The sequence below is a fragment of the Saccostrea echinata genome, unplaced genomic scaffold, assembly GCF_033153115.1.
Source record: "Saccostrea echinata isolate AGI-Se365-2 ecotype Australia unplaced genomic scaffold, CSIRO_AGI_Sech_v1 ptg000002l, whole genome shotgun sequence".
In the NCBI taxonomy this organism is placed as follows: Eukaryota; Metazoa; Mollusca; class Bivalvia; order Ostreida; family Ostreidae; genus Saccostrea; species Saccostrea echinata.
In genome coordinates, this window is record NW_026889751.1 from 9,380,081 (window position 1) to 9,400,216 (window position 20,136).

General features: G+C 32.7%; 2 protein-coding genes across 2 annotated transcripts; one reads left to right on the top strand and one right to left on the bottom strand.

Moving 5' to 3' along the window:
* The first annotated feature begins 6,027 nt into the window (after positions 1-6,027).
* Positions 6,028-11,748, top strand: LOC133200057 (crystal protein-like). Its single transcript, XM_061335807.1, has 5 exons — positions 6,028-6,219; positions 7,705-7,825; positions 9,800-9,989; positions 10,336-10,466; positions 10,748-11,748. The coding sequence occupies exons 1-5, from the start codon at positions 6,050-6,052 to the stop codon at positions 11,732-11,734; spliced, it is 1,599 nt and encodes a 532-aa protein (XP_061191791.1). The 5' UTR covers positions 6,028-6,049; the 3' UTR covers positions 11,735-11,748.
* Positions 11,749-13,130: 1,382 nt separating this feature from the next.
* On the bottom strand, positions 13,131-15,325 carry LOC133204149 (uncharacterized). Its single transcript, XM_061339913.1, has 6 exons — positions 15,224-15,325; positions 14,829-14,903; positions 14,688-14,744; positions 14,491-14,565; positions 14,184-14,322; positions 13,131-13,710 (listed from the first exon to the last, which is right to left on the bottom strand). The coding sequence occupies exons 1-5, from the start codon at positions 15,323-15,325 to the stop codon at positions 14,203-14,205; spliced, it is 429 nt and encodes a 142-aa protein (XP_061195897.1). The 3' UTR covers positions 13,131-13,710; positions 14,184-14,202.
* Between the last annotated feature and the right edge of the window lie 4,811 nt (positions 15,326-20,136).

Below are 20,136 nucleotides of genomic sequence, written 5' to 3' on the forward strand. Positions count from 1 at the left end.
AAAAACTGTTTATATTTTAAGTTTTCTAGCTTGGAGAAGTTAATTGACAATTGGTAGTGAGAGAAATGTGTTTTGTCCATTACTGGAAAATAAATATGGCTGTCCTGAGTTCTGGGTAGACAGTAGGTCGGAAAATTCTCTCAGATGTAAATACTATTCCGAGCATCAATAACTCCTTTTGTCACCGATGTTATCCAACGGTACTATAACTTGTGATTTTTTATTTTTATTTTTTTCTTTTTAATGGTGATGGTGGACTAGAGAATTTAAATATCAGTTTTTTTGCAATACCGAACTGTAAGGTTTTTTTTTTTTTATAATTTTATTTTCATTGAGAGTGTGATTCAGATATAGATATTTTTTTCTAGAAGAGGGGGCCAAGGTTAGTTTTTTTTTTTCGTTCAAAATCACCTCCCGCTGAAGACCAAGTGGTGAGTGTCTTCTAATAATTTGATTTTTTTTAGCCTGCTATTAAGTACCTCGGTAATCTAATATATTATTTGGAATGATGCCGATATGCATTCGTTTCGTATGGAGTTAACCTCCAGTCGTTTAGTATCAATAATCTGCAATTCCGTTCTTGATATGGTTGCTCTTATATACATGTACAGTAATGATAACCGAACAATTGGATTATCTGAGTAGTATTATCTGTATTCTATCATTGCTAGCGCTCTCGAGCGCTAGCAACTACGTTAGTCTATTTTTCTGGAATACGCATGCTCGACTTCACGGTAGGGCATTCTCTGGGAAAACTGTACCATGTAAATTTCGTTTAATTATCTGAAAATACATATGATCTGAAGTTTTGTGCTTTGTTGTCTAAGCTGTATACAAATGTTAAAAAAGTAGCAGTTAAACTTAGGTCTTATAATGCCAAGACTGAAGAGATCGGTTAATTCTAAAAGAATACTAAATAACCAAGTTTTTCTTAACTTCTTTCTGGCAAGCTTGGAAAACAATCTCGGATATATATGTTGCCAACCTGATTAAAATCTTGGCCGTGTGCAGCAATCTATGTGAGCGGATTAAAGGATCTGATTTTAATCAGGTTGTATATGTTACCGGAAAGACCCGAGAAGATGCGATTGCTATAAAACAGTACTACACTGGATTATTTTAAACTAGGTGTCCATACCTAGGTTCTACTGATCTCTTATATTTCACCTCAAAATTGAAATAACAGTAAGCTACAGAATGCTTAAAGCACAGTTAATGACTTATGCCATCGCAGATGTGAAGCCCACTTTCACCATTCATTCTGAATTGAGACCCCCCACCTTACACCACCCCAGTGCACCACTGCACCTATTAATAATTAATCGATTCAGCAACTTAACAAAGGGTTCAGATATCTACTTCTGTGTTTTATGATGGCTAACGCGCTAGCTCACCTATCTTTTTTAAAAGAAAAGCTTGTAATGGGAAAAGACAGATAGGAAAAAGGAAATACGCAAAAATTAGGGTAAAACAGAAAATTTTACATATAATACATTACCCCTCGCCAAAATATTTCAACATTTATGTTGATTCCGATTCTCGTGTTGAAAATGTAGCATCTACTGGGTGGAGGTAGTCGCAAAATTTAAAAGATATTTGTTGTAAATTTTACATTTACATCCATCCACAAAATTCCAAATTTACACCATGATAATTTACATGATGTTAAACATTTCCTTATTAATTACAGTTGGAATTTGCATTTCGTCACGCCTCGATGATTTTTTATGGTATTACGGCCTTTTTAATTTTTAGGGGAACCAAATTACATTTGCTTGTAGGGGGGAGGGGGAGGTTAGTTTTGCTAATGAGATACTCACGTAATACTTTTTTTGTATGTTGCGGTCGTTGCACGATCGCATGTTTAGTTATGAGACGCTGTCGATCGACAAAACGGAAATGGGTACAATCGAAATCATTACTCTAATTGACACTTTCTGTTTGGTGAACAAGTTGAAACTGGAATACGTCTACAAATAAAACCATGAGAAAAGCAAACATGCATTTCGTATAACCTGTTGCACAGTATGTTAAGTACTAAGGCCAGAAGTACTACTAGACGTACTTCGTATGTTACGCTGTCACAGACATGTAATTGTTTACGGATTAATTAGCTTTTACAAATAAAATAATGTTTCTTAATGTACTAGGAAGGTTGATGTCGTTTAATATATCAATCACCAACTTCAAAGGGAAAAAAAATGTTGTAGGAAATTTTCCTGGAACTGTTTTACATTCTTCACCTGATTGTATCAAATATGCAACCCGCACTGCGATCTTATCCGCATTGCCAATCTCTTTGTATGGATGGAGCATTGAGGCCCATTACTAAGGTTTAATTAAATTCATCTCAATAAAATTTTTTGTCAGCAAGTGCCGATCAATTCCGGTAGCAAAATCAAGATATAAAATTTTAGCGAAAGAATGATTTTAGGGACCAGGCAAATATTTATCACCAGGGTGGGACCGGTGGAAAATATGATGGGACTGATATTTTTGGCCTTCATTAGGATGGGACAAGTATTTTTTTTATTACAGCAGTAATGGATGAGGCATTCATATATTTCCTCTATAAAACACTATGAAACAAAAATCGTCACTTGAAATATTAAATAAGAAAATCAGACAATTTGTATGCAAATGCCTAATTACGGAACCTTATATTAAGTATTATTATGCTTCCTGTCAGTTTGTCTCTATATAATCAATACCCAACTATTTTCGCATAGTGTTCTAAGGATTTATATAGCGTAAGCATACTATGCCGAAATAGTGCACGGCTGTCTTTTCTAGAGAAAATGTAATGAGCACCCACGCTGGGGATCGAACTCACGATCTCGAGAACGTCAGTCCAACGCGTTACCGATTACGCCACAAACACCGCTACTTTACGGAATGTATTTTCAACTATATAAACGTAGTTTTTATACATTTGTCACAAAACAAGAAATAAATGAATATAATTTCTAAAAGACTAATATTATTGATAAGGATCTTAAAGAAAAATTCTCTAACAAATAATGGAATTTATCAGTAACCAAAATTGCAACGTAACATGAACTGGTTCTTCGGAGTCAATAAAACGCTTTTTGATATAACGCTTGATTAAAGAATGTTCAAGAAAATTTTCATTTAGATTTAACGTCTGCAAACAGGTTTGGGATTGAGAATTTAATTAAATTGTCGTATACAAACAACAGTCAGCATAATAATTATAATAGTGTTATTATTTGGATGTACTATGCCGAAATAGTAGTCAGGGTTTGACACATAGTGCACTCGCCTCCGGCTCGTGCACCATGTGTCAAACCCTGACTACTATTTCGGCATAGTACATCCAAATAATAACACTATTATATAATTGAATATTTATACAAGGTATGACTGTATTTTGTAATAAAGTGAGAGAACGCTTTAAAATCATATATATATATATATATATATATATATATATATATATATATATATATATATATATATATATATATATATATATATATATATATATATATATGAACAGTACTCTAAAATAAACCGGATCCTTTTTTCACAACTTAGACGTCGCCCTGAGTGCGAAACTTTCTTCTGTCTCCTTTAACATTTCAAAATTGTCTGGAAATCAATATATCATTTTAGAATTAGAAACTTCATGCTAAATTACAAAAGAGCAATTGATACAAAATATGCCATATTTAATAGGAAAATAAAAAAAGTTATGGCCAATTAAGAGAACACGCCAAAATCGATTGACTGATATTAATATGATGGTGGATCCTTTGAAAATCAAGTCTTCTTACAATATTTCATTAAAATAATATAAACAAGAAGTCTATGACGAGACTGTAGCTCTATTGATGTATATTTATGATAAAGTAAGATTTATCCTTGTATAGTCTACATGTTACTAAGTCTTATTGAAATGGGACCAAAACTTAGGAGGAATAATGTATTGAAAGAATTTCAAAGAAAATTCTATTTTAAGTGACCATGGCAATATTTTTGTCGAAATCAAAAACCAATATACAGAATTATGTACCTATGTAGTCTCATTGTGTACCAGATCGTATTGAAATCAAACCAAAACTGTGAAAAGAGTAGCATTTTGAAAGAATTTTACAGAAATTTCTGTTATAGTAACAATGACAAGGCTGTTCATCAAATAAAAAACTGATACAAAAACATTATGTATCTTGGTGTAGTCTACTTGTGTAGAAAGTTTTATTGAAATGAGACCAAAACTGTAGGAGGAATAGTCTTTGACAGAATTTCAAAGAAATTTCTATTTTTCAAAAGTAACTATGACAACATCGTTTGTCAAATCAAAAACCGATGAAAGGAATTATGTATATAGAATAGTCTACTTGTGTACCCTGTTATACTGAAATCAGACTAAAACTGTAGGAGGAGTAGCATTTTGAATTTCGCAGAAATTACTATTTATATTAACCACGGCAATTCCGTTCATTAATTTCAAAAACTGATGAATTGAATTGTGCTTCTTAGCTTAGTCTACTTGTATACTAAGTTATAATAAAATTTGACCCAAACTGTAGGAGGAGTAGCACTATGAAAAAGTGTTTACAAACAAACAGGCAGAAAGACGGACCTGGCACACCTTACTTCTAGTCTCTGACCAGTAGAGCTAAAAAGAAGGAACACTCAGTAAAGTATGGGACCAAGGCTTTTTTTAAAATTTAATTTTACTTTATAATTATTATCATATTTTTTTGCCCCAGTTCCACCCTGGTGATAAATATTGCCTGGTCCCTTTCCGAAATTTGAATACATTTAAAAATTTAATACTTTGGAGTAACCGATCTTACAGTGCAGTAAATATCCTTGTTAGGATTTCAACTTTTCTAAATTTTATTATGTTTGATGTAAAAATCTGTACAAAGTTATCTTTAATCTGTAAAAACATGAATTCAAAGTCAGTGAAAAGTTGCTATTTCAAATGAAAAGCCTGTTAATGAGCATGCGAAATAAACTCGTCTTATGACTTGGTAGCTTGAATATATATCTTGAATTGTGGTCAATTCACTGTAAAATAGTTGTGGAATCTAATGTGTCTCCTTGTGGGGAATCGATTTAAAGAATAAATGCAATCATATTTTTAATCTGAAGTTTGAAAATAATCGGGAATGTATGTTCCATTTCTAGACAATACAGACTAATTATTAAATTCCAGATGAAAAACAGAATGAGAAGAGATATTTTGACAGTAAATCAAAAGCAAACAGACAGAATTCTTTGTTTTCCACTAAAGATAACATGAAAACCTCCAAATAATTACAACTCCCTCATTCAAATGAAAAGTAACACTCATGGCACAAGGAACTCAAGAAATGTCGGATATTGTTTCGAACACTTCTTGTGCGGATGATATTTTCCTTTCATTAAAAGAAGTGTGACTGTGAAATTGAAAAACTTTATTATATTTCAAAACATTTCATATTATATTCCATCATTAGTGTTTTAAAAACATTATATTATTACAAGGGTGCGTGCCCATAATAAAAAGATTTTTAAAAATGATAATCCTGAAGAGGAGAAAAATTAAATTATTAAAAATAATTATGAAAAGCTATGTACATGTATCCAGGGAGAAGAACGAAGAAAAACATAAACTGGAGTGAAACTAATATACAATGAATTTACCTGCCGCCTGAAAATATTATATCATCTCGGGACCAGTTGTAAAAGCTTCCTAAGCTGAAAATACGCATGCTCAAACTTTCAAAGTAAAATTGAGTTAATATGCGATAAGAAAAACGATCTAAAAATCAGAAATCGAAATATCAAGTATGCCATCTTTAATAAAAGTACATCAACATATAAATAAATTACATATATATACATGAAGGCTTTCAAAAAATAAAATTCCTTGATGGGCAGTTTGAATGCCAATACATGATTTATATGTGCAAATCATCGAAATAACAAGTGACGTCATAGCCTGCGGGCAGGAGTACATCAGTCATTTGTGTTTAGGGAGAGGGCTTTTTCTTAAGTATTCCATAACAAACTATACACATTTCTCGAAAAAGCCATGGGGAAGAGTTCATGGAGAACAAGTTTAGTTGTAGTTATCGTTGTGTGTCTTAGTTGCAAAGGTATAGAATGTGTTTTTGTCGAAACAGCACATGGATGGATCCAAGGAAAGATAACGAATGATGCTATAGTGTTTCTTGGAGTCCCATTTGCCCAGCCTCCGGGAAGGTAAGTTACTGTCGTGAAGAGCCAGTTTAAATCAGCAGTTTTTACTCTGAATCAGAATAATGGAGGAACAACGGGTGGAGTGTCAGATTTATTTGACAAGTAAAAGCATATCAGAATAGTTCATACGGTGACACAGGATGAATACACTCCACTTCATACATGTAATCTAATGAATTATGGAAGATATCTAACATTTTTTGGAAATTTGATGTGATGTTTTCCTTTTGCAAACGGTAAAACTGCAACCATTTCTCAAGTGATATATGTAATTAAATCGTTATAATCTTTGTGATCTTTGTAAAAACACCAAACAGTCAGTTTGTTACAATACATTCTGTTCATTTTGACGACAGGAGATCTGATTAAATGAAATATAAGGTACTATCTTGATATAGATCATATTTTTTTTTCTACATTTGGCTAAGAGAAAACTCATGTTGCAGAGATACATAAGCAATGTGCATGCCAAAATAGGTAATATTTATCTCTTTACTCTGGAAAACATCAGGTTTATTTTCACGGAACTAATCTCTTAATGTTGTGATATTTTGCACATAATTTCTGTTGTTTACAGAAAGATAACATATTAAATGACATTATACAACTCGAATCTTGATCTCAATTTCATAAAATTTTGCGTTAGTTTGCATGTCACAGACATTTTATCCTTAAAAACCCAATAATCTACTCATTCGTATACAGAGCGTTTTTGCAGACATGTAGATAAAAATATGCTGATTTAACAGCTTTTCAGCCTCATTGTAATCGGTTTGACATTGATAATCTTAGAAATGAGACTACTTGGCGCGATAATTTAGATTGTTTTCTTCTTTCCCCCACATAACACCGATACCAGGAAACGTCCTTGTATGGAGCATTTAAAAAGTAAAGAATATGTAAATCATACCTTTATATATTTTCTTCTGTCGCATTTCAGGCGCTGGATGTCAATTCCGGTTACTTGAAATTTCAAGCTTTTAACCCGAGTTTTTTAAATCGTCAAAAATGACCTTGAATTGTGCATTGAAAAACAAGAATATGTAAATCATTTACCTTTATATAATTTCTTCTGTCGAATTTCAGGCGCTGGATGTCAATTCCGGTTACTTGAAATTTCAAGCTTTTAACCTGAGTTCTTTAAATATTCAACATCGGTTTAAACTCAGTTGATGTTGACAGACAAATCAAAGAAAACAAGACATAATTCTATAATTTAAATGAACAAAGTGAATCCCGAATGCTAAACAAAACACGGTCATGCATTTTAAGCCGGCAGGTGTACACAACAGACAAAGAAATTTCCATTTTCTAATTTATTTAGGTGTATTAAAATTCTTAAACATTTAAAACAAAAAAAAATCGTATGTAGGGAAGCTTCCAGACTGCTGAATTCCATGGGTACGCCAGTTTTCAGAAACGGATCAATTTCAGTGGTGTAAAAGTAAAAGACGATGAAAATTAACATGAAAAAAAAATTTGTTTTAGATGGGAGGATCCACGAGAGCCTTCACCGTGGGACTTTATGTGGGATGCTCGATACGTGCGTCCAATGTGCCTACAGCCACCATGTGGCGCTAATCAAATGCTGGGATTGTGCATACGTGAAGTAGGTCTTACTGTTTGTGCAGTAATCATAAAGGAGATGGGTGAACAAGGCGTGCAGAATGCCTATAGCTTCAGAGATATAAAAATAATATTCAGTTTGTAAATTTAGTATTTAGAGTTAAGTTCTCATTATTGAAATTAACGAAATTATGATAAACAAAACCTTTCTGAGGAAAATTTTCTTACAAAAAATTATTCTGTTATCAAAAAATAATGTGGTATTCGTGGGGTTCGAACTCTAGCAATAAAAATCTTGAGTATCATTTTCCTTTGAGACTAACGCACTAAGCACTACGCTACACAACACCTGATGAATTATGTTATTCAAGTCATGCTTGTGACATGACCCTTGACTAAATGGTCTTCCATTAATTCTCGTAAAGATGCGAGCGAATGTTGTGTCATAAAAGTGTATTTTTAAGGTATAGTTTATCTTTGCTCCATGTTTTGTTAACCAAAAAAAAATGTATATTTTTACGCAAACTATGAGGATAAACTTTCAAATAGGGATGGGGGAGACCCACTCATATCGCAAAATTGTGTTAAAGTATGAGAAAATGATCTTTTTTGCCCTCTTGAATGTGTGTATGCTATTTTATAGGCAAATAATTTCAATCTTATTGAGATTCTTGCAAATTGTGGAGATTTTACATAAAGTATACTTTAATTTTAGATGAAATATCAAAGAAAATTTTGTTATAACTGAGATTTAATTTTTCACCTTCATGTCTGTCGCACTAAAGGCATTTCGCTCGTCCTGTTCGCCCGTCTTTTTTTTTTTTGTTCCTTTGTAAATTGTGTGCTTTCGAATTTTATTAATTATTTCCTTCCATAAAATCATATGATGACAGGTTTTGTGATTTTCTCTTCGCTTTTCTCTCCAATCGCATAAGAAATGTTCTCTACTTTTGCAAACCAGTCTTTCAAAATGAGGTTCAAACAAATTGAGACAATGATTCTTGAGATTCCAACTTTTTTGCATAGTGCACGTAAACTTTCACAATGACATGTATATATCCATCATTTAGAAGACAAATTCACCTTAATTAGGGTGTTAATTGCCTAATTAATCTCAATTTTGTTTCGTTTTTGGACCCACTTCATTTCTAAAGAAGAACACATTTAAATGTTATCTCTTCATCGTGTTTCAGTTCTACTTTCCATAAACAAGATTAACAAAGAATACATATTGTTCAATGTACACATAATCATGAAATTTACATCCAATGTATATTATAAATATTTTACATTATAATATTTAGAGTATAATTTATAAATTGTTTAAACTTTAAAGAAAATGTTCTTTTGCATTAGCTATAAAAACACTGAATTTCCTAACTTACATAATTCTTTTACATGATGCTAAATAATTATTCGAATTTGATGACACTTGGTCTTCAGGAGCATTTATTTTAATGTATTTTGCTATAACTAATAATACTTTTGCAATGTTAATCATACATTTCTGTTAGCATTACATTCATCATTATTTCCTATCCTTTATATGAGATAAGCCTTTGTTAAGAATGCAACCATCACTATTTTAGTTTTAGTCAAGAATTTTTTTTCTTACAAGTACAAGAGGAAATTCAGTTTAGGGGCGAAAAGGTTACACCGAAAACTTACTCATTAATTAAAAGTGAAAGTCACACTGACAGAGTGCAGCTTTTCCTTACCATCAAAGAAATGATACAATTTGTACAGATTATGAATTCTTTTATTAGGCAGTCACAAAAAGACGCTTTTCAGAACATTAAATATTCTAATGTCTTGATAAGATGCTTCAACATTACGATTTTCTGTTAATTCTTCACGTTTGTTCACATCTATACATCTATAAGATGAAAGCTAAATTCTTACCGTCCAATATTCTAATTATTATTCCCAGGTCAGTTACTAATGTTTAGGTTTCCCTGACCTAAATATTTGCGGTCGAATTTAATTGGAAGTTCAAAATTTCTTTATGTTATTCTAGATGTCTGAGGACTGTTTGTACCTGAATGTGTACATGCCTCTAAATACGGCGCCTAGCAGCGGAAAAGCGGTCATGGTGTTTCTGCATGGTGGTGCGTTCGAATCTTTCACAGCTGGTGCCGATATCTATAATGCAGAATTATTTGCAAAGAGGGGTGACGTCATCGTAGTTACAGTAAATTACCGATTGGGTAAGTAAAGTAGAATTCAATATTTAAAGTAATTAAAAAGAAAGAGCTTCCAAATTATCAATAAAGCACACTTTAAGCAAAGCGACAAGATGTCTGCTTTGCGGGCAGGATTGTTTGACCTTGAATTCTCAAGGTCCTCTGTATGAATTTCTGGCTGATATTTCTATCTCTTTATTACTGCATGGGTATGTAAAGTCAAATTGAGAGAGGGGGGTGGTAAATATGGATTAAATTATCTGTCGGATTATGCCCCCCCCCCCACCACAACCGAGTAAGCACTAATATTACGTCTTAAATTAACAAAAATCTTTTTATCATTGAAATGTTCTAATCTGTGATATTCCAGGAGCGCTGGGTTTTCTGGTGACAGGAACTGGTCAAGGTTCAGCAACAGGGAATTATGGGATAAAAGATCAGCGATTGGCTTTGGAATGGGTGAACAAAAATATCCAAAAATTCGGAGGAAATCCAGAAAATGTAAGCTATAATAAAAATGGTCAACGTCAGTGAGAGTTACAGGGGATTTATAAGTAATATGAGAAATCAAGAATTGTACTGAAGGGAGAGGGCTCACAAAGGCCTAAACAAATCTTACCATATTTTTGTAAACATTAGTTTCTTTTATAGTGGAAAGTGTTAATCTTTTATTCTTAATGGCATATGTTTTATAATTGTAACATAAAATAAGAATTTACTAGAAAATTTATGTGAACAACATTTTTTAACATACTTCATGAATAAATAATTTTAACTTTCAGGTTACTCTCTTTGGACAAAGTGCCGGCGCTTTGTCAGCACTGATTCATCTTACCTCGAGAAAAGCGGATAAATTGTTCCAGCGAGCCATCATTCAAAGCGGTCCTTTTAGCATTCCGCCGAAGTCATTTCAACAAGCGTATTCTCAAGGAGTTGAATTCAGTCGAAATCTCAACTGCTCTCCACGAGACATGCGTTGCTTGCGTCGAAAATTGCCGATGGAAATTGTCAGGGCACAGGCGTCTACTAGAGCCATTGGCAATGTGCTTCAACGGTTTTTGCCTTGGTCACCGCATTATGACGGTGACGAGGTTCCGGTTAATCCTCACACTGCTATAGAGAAGGGACTTGTTGCTAATAAATCACTTATCATTGGAACAACTGCACACGAAGGACTGACGTATGTGTACAACATATTTACATCACCAATGAATATGATGACGTATTCTGGACTTTTGTTAATGATCAATCAAAACGAAGCTTTCACGTGGCTTTCGAGATACTCTCCCAGAAACGCGCGAGATGCTCGCGAGGCTTTGGCGGAACTCGCCACGGACTACATTTTTACTTGTCCGACAAGACAGATCGCTGAAGACCTAGCACTCTCTCGGCATAAAGTCTGGTTGTATGTGTTCGACTATGGAATGAAATTTCTGAATGGTACAGGTATTATGGAGAATTGCCATGACAACGCATGTCACGGAGGTGACATACCGTATCTGTTTCAGAATCTACAGAAAGTGTTTCCTCTCAACCAAGAAGAAACCCGCCTAGAAAATGACATTCTTATATATTGGACAAACTTTGCTAAACATGGAAATCCAAATGGTGCTAGCACTAACAATTCATCTACAGTGTGGCCATCTTACGATCAGACGTCCGAAGTCCCTAGGGCAGTGATGTATTTTCAGGTTCCAACGTCCAATATTACACTTGACTATAAGGGATCTATTTGTGATAAATTCAATAAATCAGATTTTAAAGGGTAGTTCATGCACTCTAATACATGAATTTTACTTATTTTGTTTTCCAGGAATTCTTGGTCCATGGAACAGTTTAAGTAGTTAATGTTTAGATACATGTAGTTGTTTGCACATCTATGAAATACTAGTACACGAAATTTCGAATTGCAGGTGTAAAATTATTAATACATGTATACAAATATAGCCCTTTTGTGAGGTCGATCCATAGATACATGTATATCGACTTCAAAGAATACATATCAACTGAGTAAGAATTGTTAAGTCGATATGCTTTTCTATGAAGTCGATATATAATGGATTGACTGAATCAAAAAGATATATCTGTAATATTATTTTCTTTGGAACAAATCAGAGACAAAGTCTTTATATGAGAATTTTAAGTTTTAAAGACTTTTCACCATTATAAACACACATCTTCGGATTTTCCCTATTATATTTTTATTTACTCGAGCCAATATCGTAAAATATAAGTTTTGCACCTGACATCAACCAAACCAATCAGATTTATTGAACTACACTGTAAAAATATTTTTAAACAATAGTGCTTGATTTACAGTTAGAAAATGAATTAAAATTATTTTAATGCCTTGAAACTGATGATGAGTACATATTCATTTCACGTGACAAGCAAAAACGCAGAGTAGGTGGCTCCTGAAGACAAGACTAAGTTCTTTTCATATCACTTCAATAGGGAAGCCCATTTACGACCTATCAAAAGAGATTTTTGAATTCGATATAACGAATTGGCGAATTAGTTTTAACGAATTTAATTAGTTATAACAATTTCTTTGAATTCGTAATAACGATTTTAATTTTTAAAAAATCAAAATTGAAAAATGTTTTAACGAATTACATTCCTTCAATCAAATTCTAAAATTTGTTATAACGAATTAAATACCCTTAATCAAATTCAACAATCAGGGCCTACAGAAAAATATATATGAATTCGATATAACAATTTGTCGAATTCGCTTTAACAAATTTAATTCGTTATAACAAATTTTAGAATTTGAATAAACGAATATGATTCGTTATAACATTTCTTTGAATTCGTTTAAACGAATTTAATTCGTTAAAACAAATTTTTGAATCGTTAGAACGAATTCAACAAATTTGTTATAGCAGATTAAATACATTTTAACGAATTCAAAGAATTGTTATAAAGAATTAAATTCGTTATAACAAATTCTACAATTTGTTACATCGAATTCAAAAATATTTTTGATAGGTTCTTAATGGGCTTCCGTACTTCAATATGTAAATGTCACAAAAATAAAGTTTAAAAGGGGAATTCGAAAAAAAATATCAATAAATATATTTCAATCCCCGTCTTTCAAACGCTCGTGTTTCAAATTTTCAATCACTGTCTGGGGTATTATGACAACTAAAACAAACGTCAATCTCATTTTTAAAGAAAAATTTATTTCAGCAATGAAAAGATCATGCAAGTACTATATACAGAGGTGCACATTGTCCAGCCTAATAAAGGCAAATAAAACTTTGTCAAGAAGAAACACCCGGAGACAGCAACTCCATTCTATATAGTAGCAGACATTTTCTATGTACCGGTAGTCACAAATCAATGGCTCCATAATGCAGTGAAAAAAGGGGCATGAGTACCAGGCAAGAACACAATGGTACTACACTGTTTACTTAGCAATGCATCCAGCGAATGTATCGTGTTATATTGAGTCTATATGATGTAAAAAGGGGCGCTGTCATCAAGTCCGAGTGATGGGTATAAAACTTATGGGTCCATGCCGGCCTAATAAAGGAAAATAAAACTTTCCCAAATAATAAGTACATCTGCAATGCATGCTTCGATTGTTTTGTCTATGTAACATATATACAGTCACATACACAACCCCATTATACGCTAACAGAATGCAATACATAGGGGGTGTGAAACATGAAAGTCGAGCCCAGTGGTACAGAGATGGTTGTGTCGTTCTGTGACATTTGCGACCATGCAGACATATAACCTACAGAAGAAAGGAAAAGGCATTATTATAATAATTACAAAATTCCAGGAAAAAAAATCAAATTGCTGACAAAAGGGCTAGATTTAGATACGTATTTCAACACAAAATAGCAAGTTGTAATTTTGAAACAGGCATACCCAAAGGAAAATTATAACTGTCTTTCCAAAATGGGGATCAAAACTTTGATCCTCAATAAAATTCCATATTTCTATATTCTATATTTTCTCTAGAACATTTACTAGTGTTTGTATCATTTCATTTACTATCTCTTTGTAAAATATAGGAAATATATAACATAATTAACACCCTTTATTACATTTTCAACAGTGAAACACTCTAATTTATCCATTGAATAAAATATCGTGAAAATATAAAAAAAAAATCCTGTCTCACTCATGAATGAATTTCATATCCAACTTGAATATTCCCTATTTAATTCATCATAATTATGGTTTATAGGAGGTTCAATTTACCAATATAGAATTCTCCTCTTCAATAAACGTAAAGGGAAGAATTCAAGTCCTGTTTCTTGGAGACTTTGTGACGTCTCTGTTCTGGTACGTCACGGCGCACTGGTCTGTGCTTAAAATTGACTCTAGCCAGCCACTCAATCTGTTAGAAAAAAAGGACATTTCAGTTCATATGACTTACAACCGACCAAGAAAGTGTGAATAAAAAAGCTTGATTATCGTTCATAGATTCGTATAATGTATAAGTATCTAAGTAAAAGGAATATTTGTGTCTATGTTGTTCCAACACTGAGAATGAGTCCCACACTACCTGATGCGTAGGTTGTGGTATGGTAGGAAGCTCTCTACGCTCCTCAGACTTGTTGATGGCACTGGTCAATTCACGCTAAAAGTAAAAAAAAAATAGAAGTACAGCGTACTATCTAAAAACCAAGAGAAAATACAGTCATGGATAAAAGACATACAAAGATCAATGCACTTATAAAATGACCCCATTCAGACTCTTACCCAGTCCCGAATGTGATCTCTCCATTCATGAACAGCAGAAGCAAGGACTTGCTTGCACTGGAGAGAAATAAGATAAACTAATTTAGAGGTTGAGAGAGAGAGAGAGAGAGAGAGAGAGAGAGAGAGAGGAGAAAGACTTACAGCTGATTTGGCCGCCAGGGCAAGCATCACCTCGTACCACTGACGACTGTCATCAGAAGAGGCCTCTACACGGCGCTAGAATTACAACAAAAACGTTCTCGATTATTCAAGGGATGTTAATTTTCACACACACTCCATATAAATACATGTACATGTAACTATTTAAACTGTAGTAACTATTTAAACTGTAGTAATTTTATGCATTTGCAAACAAACCTTAAAATAGAATAAATCCATGTAGCCATGTATCTTTTAGTCAAATTTTAAAACAACAATAAATTTCATTTTTCTCGATGAATTTATATCTGTGGAATTTTTATGACCTTTGTTATACTGAATTCTGAATTATTACATGTTTTGATAATTAATGTATGAGGCAAAACAGAGTATCTTACATTGTAAATCATTTTATGGTCAAAGGGGAACAACTCAAAATACGGTTGCTGCTCAGTACGCTCCCCTTTGCTTATAATTATTAGTAAGGAGTCTAGAGTCATGTTATTGGGGAAATTGACCTTGGAAAGTGTCTTCTTCTATCCCCCCCAACGAAATAGGTTTTTCGGGTTTGGAGAAGTAGAGTTTTTTTTTCTTGACAAAAAATTTCTGAGTATGACATGTGGACCCCGCCTTGGAATGTGGATCCGTGCATTTTGTTCAATTTTTGATTTTTCTTACTTTGACAATGGTAGACACTTCCAATAAACATATTTAAGTTTAAAATTTAATGATATTTGGGAGTTGCATGTACTGTGGCGTGTACTTCACACAGTATTTTAAGTATTTTTACTAAAATGCATGTCTAGCTCCATGATCCAACACCGCGACTACTTATTACTATTTCTGCCAACACCCCCCCCCCCTTTTCACATATTTATTTTAACTTTTTATCTATAAAAAAATCAAATGCGTGCATATTTTCTCCGTTTTGTACTCAAGTAAAATTAGGATATCATGGGTATGTAAACATTTCTTTCTCATGAAGCATTTTTTATGATAAGCCGTGCCTCATGTGAACCCGGCCGTATATGTCTATGATATATTGCAAGTATATTTCATGAAAACAAACATTAAAGACCAATCAAAATTTATTTCCTGAAGAATTACCCTCTTAGACACACTCTTGCTTTTTCTTTTAGAAGATCTTTCTCTTTTCATAGTGATATATGAGATTTTTGTCGCTCTGTGAAAAACACGTCTAATCGCCACTGATCGAAGTGAGTAACTAACAACAGTAACCACAACGCAACGGTTCCTTGCAGTTACCAAGAGTGACGTCATCACCAATGGCAACACCTAAAGCTAAATATAGCTGTTAAATGCGTAAATTGTATGTCATAAAAATTGTTTACCTTTGGAACTCCTTTTAGAACTTCATAGGCCTATATCCATTATTTAACGTAGGTCGCGGGTTTGCAGGCCATTTAAAAGTGTCCGAAAACATACCTTGAAAATTAGTTATATGAATCCTCTACCTTGGTTTTATATTCTCTGAAATTTTTATAAAATTCGTCTGCATCGTTTTTGTGTAATTAAATCCCAAACATGCCATTGTTGTCGTTACATTTTCGACGTTATTCTATTGAATTATATAAGAAAAACGTCGTTTTCGGCTCGTTTTGAGGCAAGATTTTGTTTCAAAAAATATCAATAACTTTTAAATGGTGCAGACGAAATTGTTTTCCCTTTGGTATTTTAACAAAGAATTGATTTGAAATAAATCGATGTGAAAAAATTAATATGACTTCGGGTTAGTTTTCGCGTAATTTAAATGTGGACAATTGCTTTTATATCGCAAAATGTAACATTTTTTAGAACGACGCCATAAAATATCGTCATGCTTGACGTCGTGAATATCTATCCGGTATTCAGTGCAGAAATATGAGCTAAAATAATTTTTATAAAAAAGAAATTCACGTCTATCTACTTTCAAGTGGCCCGTGAATCGTATCATAATAATTTAATATCATTGAAATGATTATTAGATATGTTTCTCTTCAGATTAGGGTTTTTGTACGTTTTATATTAGTGAAAATTCTCGCAAGGGACGTAAAACAACAATCAATCCTTTAGTTTCTTTCTTCCAATTTACTTTCTTTATGTGTTATCTTACCGTTTCTTTTCTGTTTGTTTTGTTTTGCTTTTTTTCGTTGATTAGATGTTTTCTTACATTTGGCTGTATATTTTTCTTTTCAAGCGTGCTGGCGGAAAACGGTATCCTTTAATTCAAGTATATAAAATGTTTTTGTTTAGACCATTCAGCAAGGCGCTCTCTCAAATCTACGAATTTCTGCCAAATATCGTCCCGGCTAAATACAATATATTTTCAGTATATATTTAAACAAAATATTTATTTTTACATACCACATTTTCAGAGGGGAAAATGGGACGAGGATTTAAAAATTAATTTTATCTGACGTAATCAACAGCCAGGTTTTTTAGAACATTAATTCTATTTGTTGGACATGGAAAGCAAAGTAGCGAATAAACTATGTAGGTAACAGCATTGTAAGCTGTTGCTTAGGGGACGATCATTTCATGGGGAGGGGGGTGTAACAGATTTTGGTAATAAATAATCTGTCCTCGAAAATGTTGAAAATAAATAATCTGTCTTCGACTGGGCAAGAAAATCAATAATTTGTCCAAGACTAGTTCTAGCACCCCCCCCCCCCCCGGGAGTTTTCAACTTTGATGTTCTCTTTTCTTTCTTTTTTTTATGCTCGTCAGGCTTTTTTCTGTGAAGAAGAAATAAATAATCTGTCCTTGTTTTTTTGGAAATAAATAATCTGTCCTTCATCGACATGAAAATAAACAATCTGACTCGGTAAAATTTGCAACCCCCTCCTCCTCTCCCTCAGAATCAAATAGTTGTCAGGAACAGGAAGTCAGTGCCGCTAAAAAATTGTCTTAATGTTTCATCGTACCTTAGCAGTATTTAATTTATGATAAACTTGTACATCTATATATTTTAAAAAATATCCTGTTTAAAAATAAAATTTAATCTTTTGATGTAACAGGTGTATTTGCGATTTTTTTTTAATAATGGCTTCTTTCTTAATAAAACAAAACTGATAATTCAAATACGATCAAAGGAAAAAAGGTCAGTTGAACCTTGTGTCCATATCGTTTCGCGATACCAAGTGAGAACAAATCAATTGCAATTTCTCGGGCCTTTCCGACAAGCCGAAAAAACAACCACTTGTTTTTCCTAGTTTGCAGGAAAGGCCCGAGAAGATGCGATTGATAAGAAATAATTAAACTTTTTTTAATATTTCCAGTGTCGATCATTCGAATAAGCCTTCTTCACTAAATTACCAATACCAAAAAAAGTTTTATCTAAGTATTGTATCGACTTACAAATCGTAAAAAGCCTTCATTATTTGTGATAAGTTGTTGCTTAAATAATATAACACTAAACTACCAATTCCAAGAAAAGTTATACCTAAATAATGATATACTGAAGAATTTAATAAAACAAAAATCATCGCAGATTTCTTTTTCATTGTGACGTCATAATCAAATGTGCACAAGAAAGTCGCCCAAATCATATAAATTGCGTACCCAGTTTTAACGACGTCAGCAAACCCGCGACCTACGTTAAACCGTCAGTGCACATAAAAAGTTAAATGTATTGTGACGTCATAGGGTGGGAAACTGAATACTGCTTCAGAGTGCGGAAACGCCTTGACGTACTGTAAGTTTTGGGTGGGTTTTTTTCCCTGGAAACAATAAATCATCAAAATAAAGACAGAGACCCTGTGATAGTGTTCACATTCACTAATTTATGCTTAAAATGATTTTGTGATACAAGAAAATGTTCCCTGGTAGTTATCTAGGCTATATATTGAAGTTGTACGTCCTATAAAATACAAAAATAAATAAATGAATAAATATCAGACATATAGAACAAGGAAGTTTTATACATTTATTTTCCACATTTCTCTGTACATGTAATTCATTATTCTAAATGTTAGCGTTCTGCCTTATATACGTTAATAAATTTATCATTCTTCAAGGTTTTGTTCCAACAAAAAATTGTTTGAGTTGTACGTGTTTTGTCCAGCGTATTCCATATTAGCAAATTATTCAAATATAAAAAATATAGTACTTCATACTGTGCATGAACAATGAAATGGAAAGCACTTTTTTTTAAATGAATACAAAAATGTTATAAATGGTACAAATGATGATAATGATAATAGTAATACCAAAACAAACAAATTAAACAAAAACAAAAACAACAACAAACATAAATAAATAAATAAAAAACATAAATAATAAAAACAACACCCCCCCCCCCCCCCAAAAAAAAAAAAAAAAAAATTAGGTATATTTTGAAATTCAGGCATTTACACTGAGAATAAGACCGTATCAAAAAGAAAAAAAAACTTTTAATTTACACCGCCGATATCGCTGCATGTATTGATTCTAAGTCTCTTTGTGCTCTAGTAATGTCTTTCAGTCCTGTCTTCATTAATTTTTACGACCTTTATATGGCGTCGAATTGCAAGTAACGTCATTGCTGGGAAATTGATAAGGTCATGCAAATTGTTGTGACAAGATTTTTTTTATTAATTGGCTTTGATTATTTCAGCTTTTACACACACCTTCAGATACAAAATTCTAGTAATCTTTTAAATGCTGATATTTTTTTTTTTTATCATAAAAGATTAGCCAGCTATCAAATAATTTGACATCTGATGATTTTTTTTTTCAAACTAAATATTTACTTTCGAAAGTCCAGCTAATAACTCAGCTACTTTTAAAGCATCTATTTTATTTTCATTTTTAAATTTCTCTCTCTCTCCTTTTTTTGGTCAATTTTCGTATCAATTTTAAATGACATATCTAATCCCTCCCCCACCTCCTCCCGTATTTAATTTGTTTTCTATAATGTGGTTTGTAAAAGGATTCGTTCAGCAAAAGAGGGAGTACACATAGCTGTGGGATTGCTCTTACACTTATGACCCATTAATATCTTTCATTTCGATCTGTAGATTTTTTCTCTGCTATACTTGTATATTTTTGTTGTACCTTTACAATTTGTCAAATTCTTTTCCTATCAAACATGTCTATAGGGACGGGGGCTTTGAATGAAAATGCATGGAACGAGTGCACTTTTACCAAATAAAGAACGCATGCTTTTTTGAATTTACATGTGTACTTTTTTGAAAAAGAAGATTGAATTAAGACTGTAAACTATTTCTAGTAATTTAGACTGTTATCTGTTTTGAAACACATTTTTATTTTATCATTGTTAAGTTTAAACATGCAATGACTGACAATCGATTGATGTCATTAATGATTTTCT

Bases quoted from the DNA above. Each gene is read 5' to 3' on its own strand.
- LOC133200057 (XM_061335807.1), top strand. From the start codon at position 6,050: ATGGGGAAGAGTTCATGGAGAACAAGTTTAGTTGTAGTTATCGTTGTG. The intron at 6,220-7,704 runs GTAAGTTACTGT...AATTTGTTTTAG, and splicing joins TTTGCCCAGCCTCCGGGAAG to ATGGGAGGATCCACGAGAGC. The intron at 9,990-10,335 runs GTAAGTAAAGTA...GTGATATTCCAG, and splicing joins TACAGTAAATTACCGATTGG to GAGCGCTGGGTTTTCTGGTG.
- LOC133204149 (XM_061339913.1), bottom strand. From the start codon at position 15,325: ATGACTCTAGACTCCTTACTAATAATTATAAGCAAAGGGGAGCGTACT. The intron at 14,745-14,828 runs GTAAGTCTTTCT...ATTTCTCTCCAG, and splicing joins CCCTGGCGGCCAAATCAGCT to TGCAAGCAAGTCCTTGCTTC. The intron at 14,566-14,687 runs GTAAGAGTCTGA...TTTTACTTTTAG, and splicing joins GAGATCACATTCGGGACTGG to CGTGAATTGACCAGTGCCAT.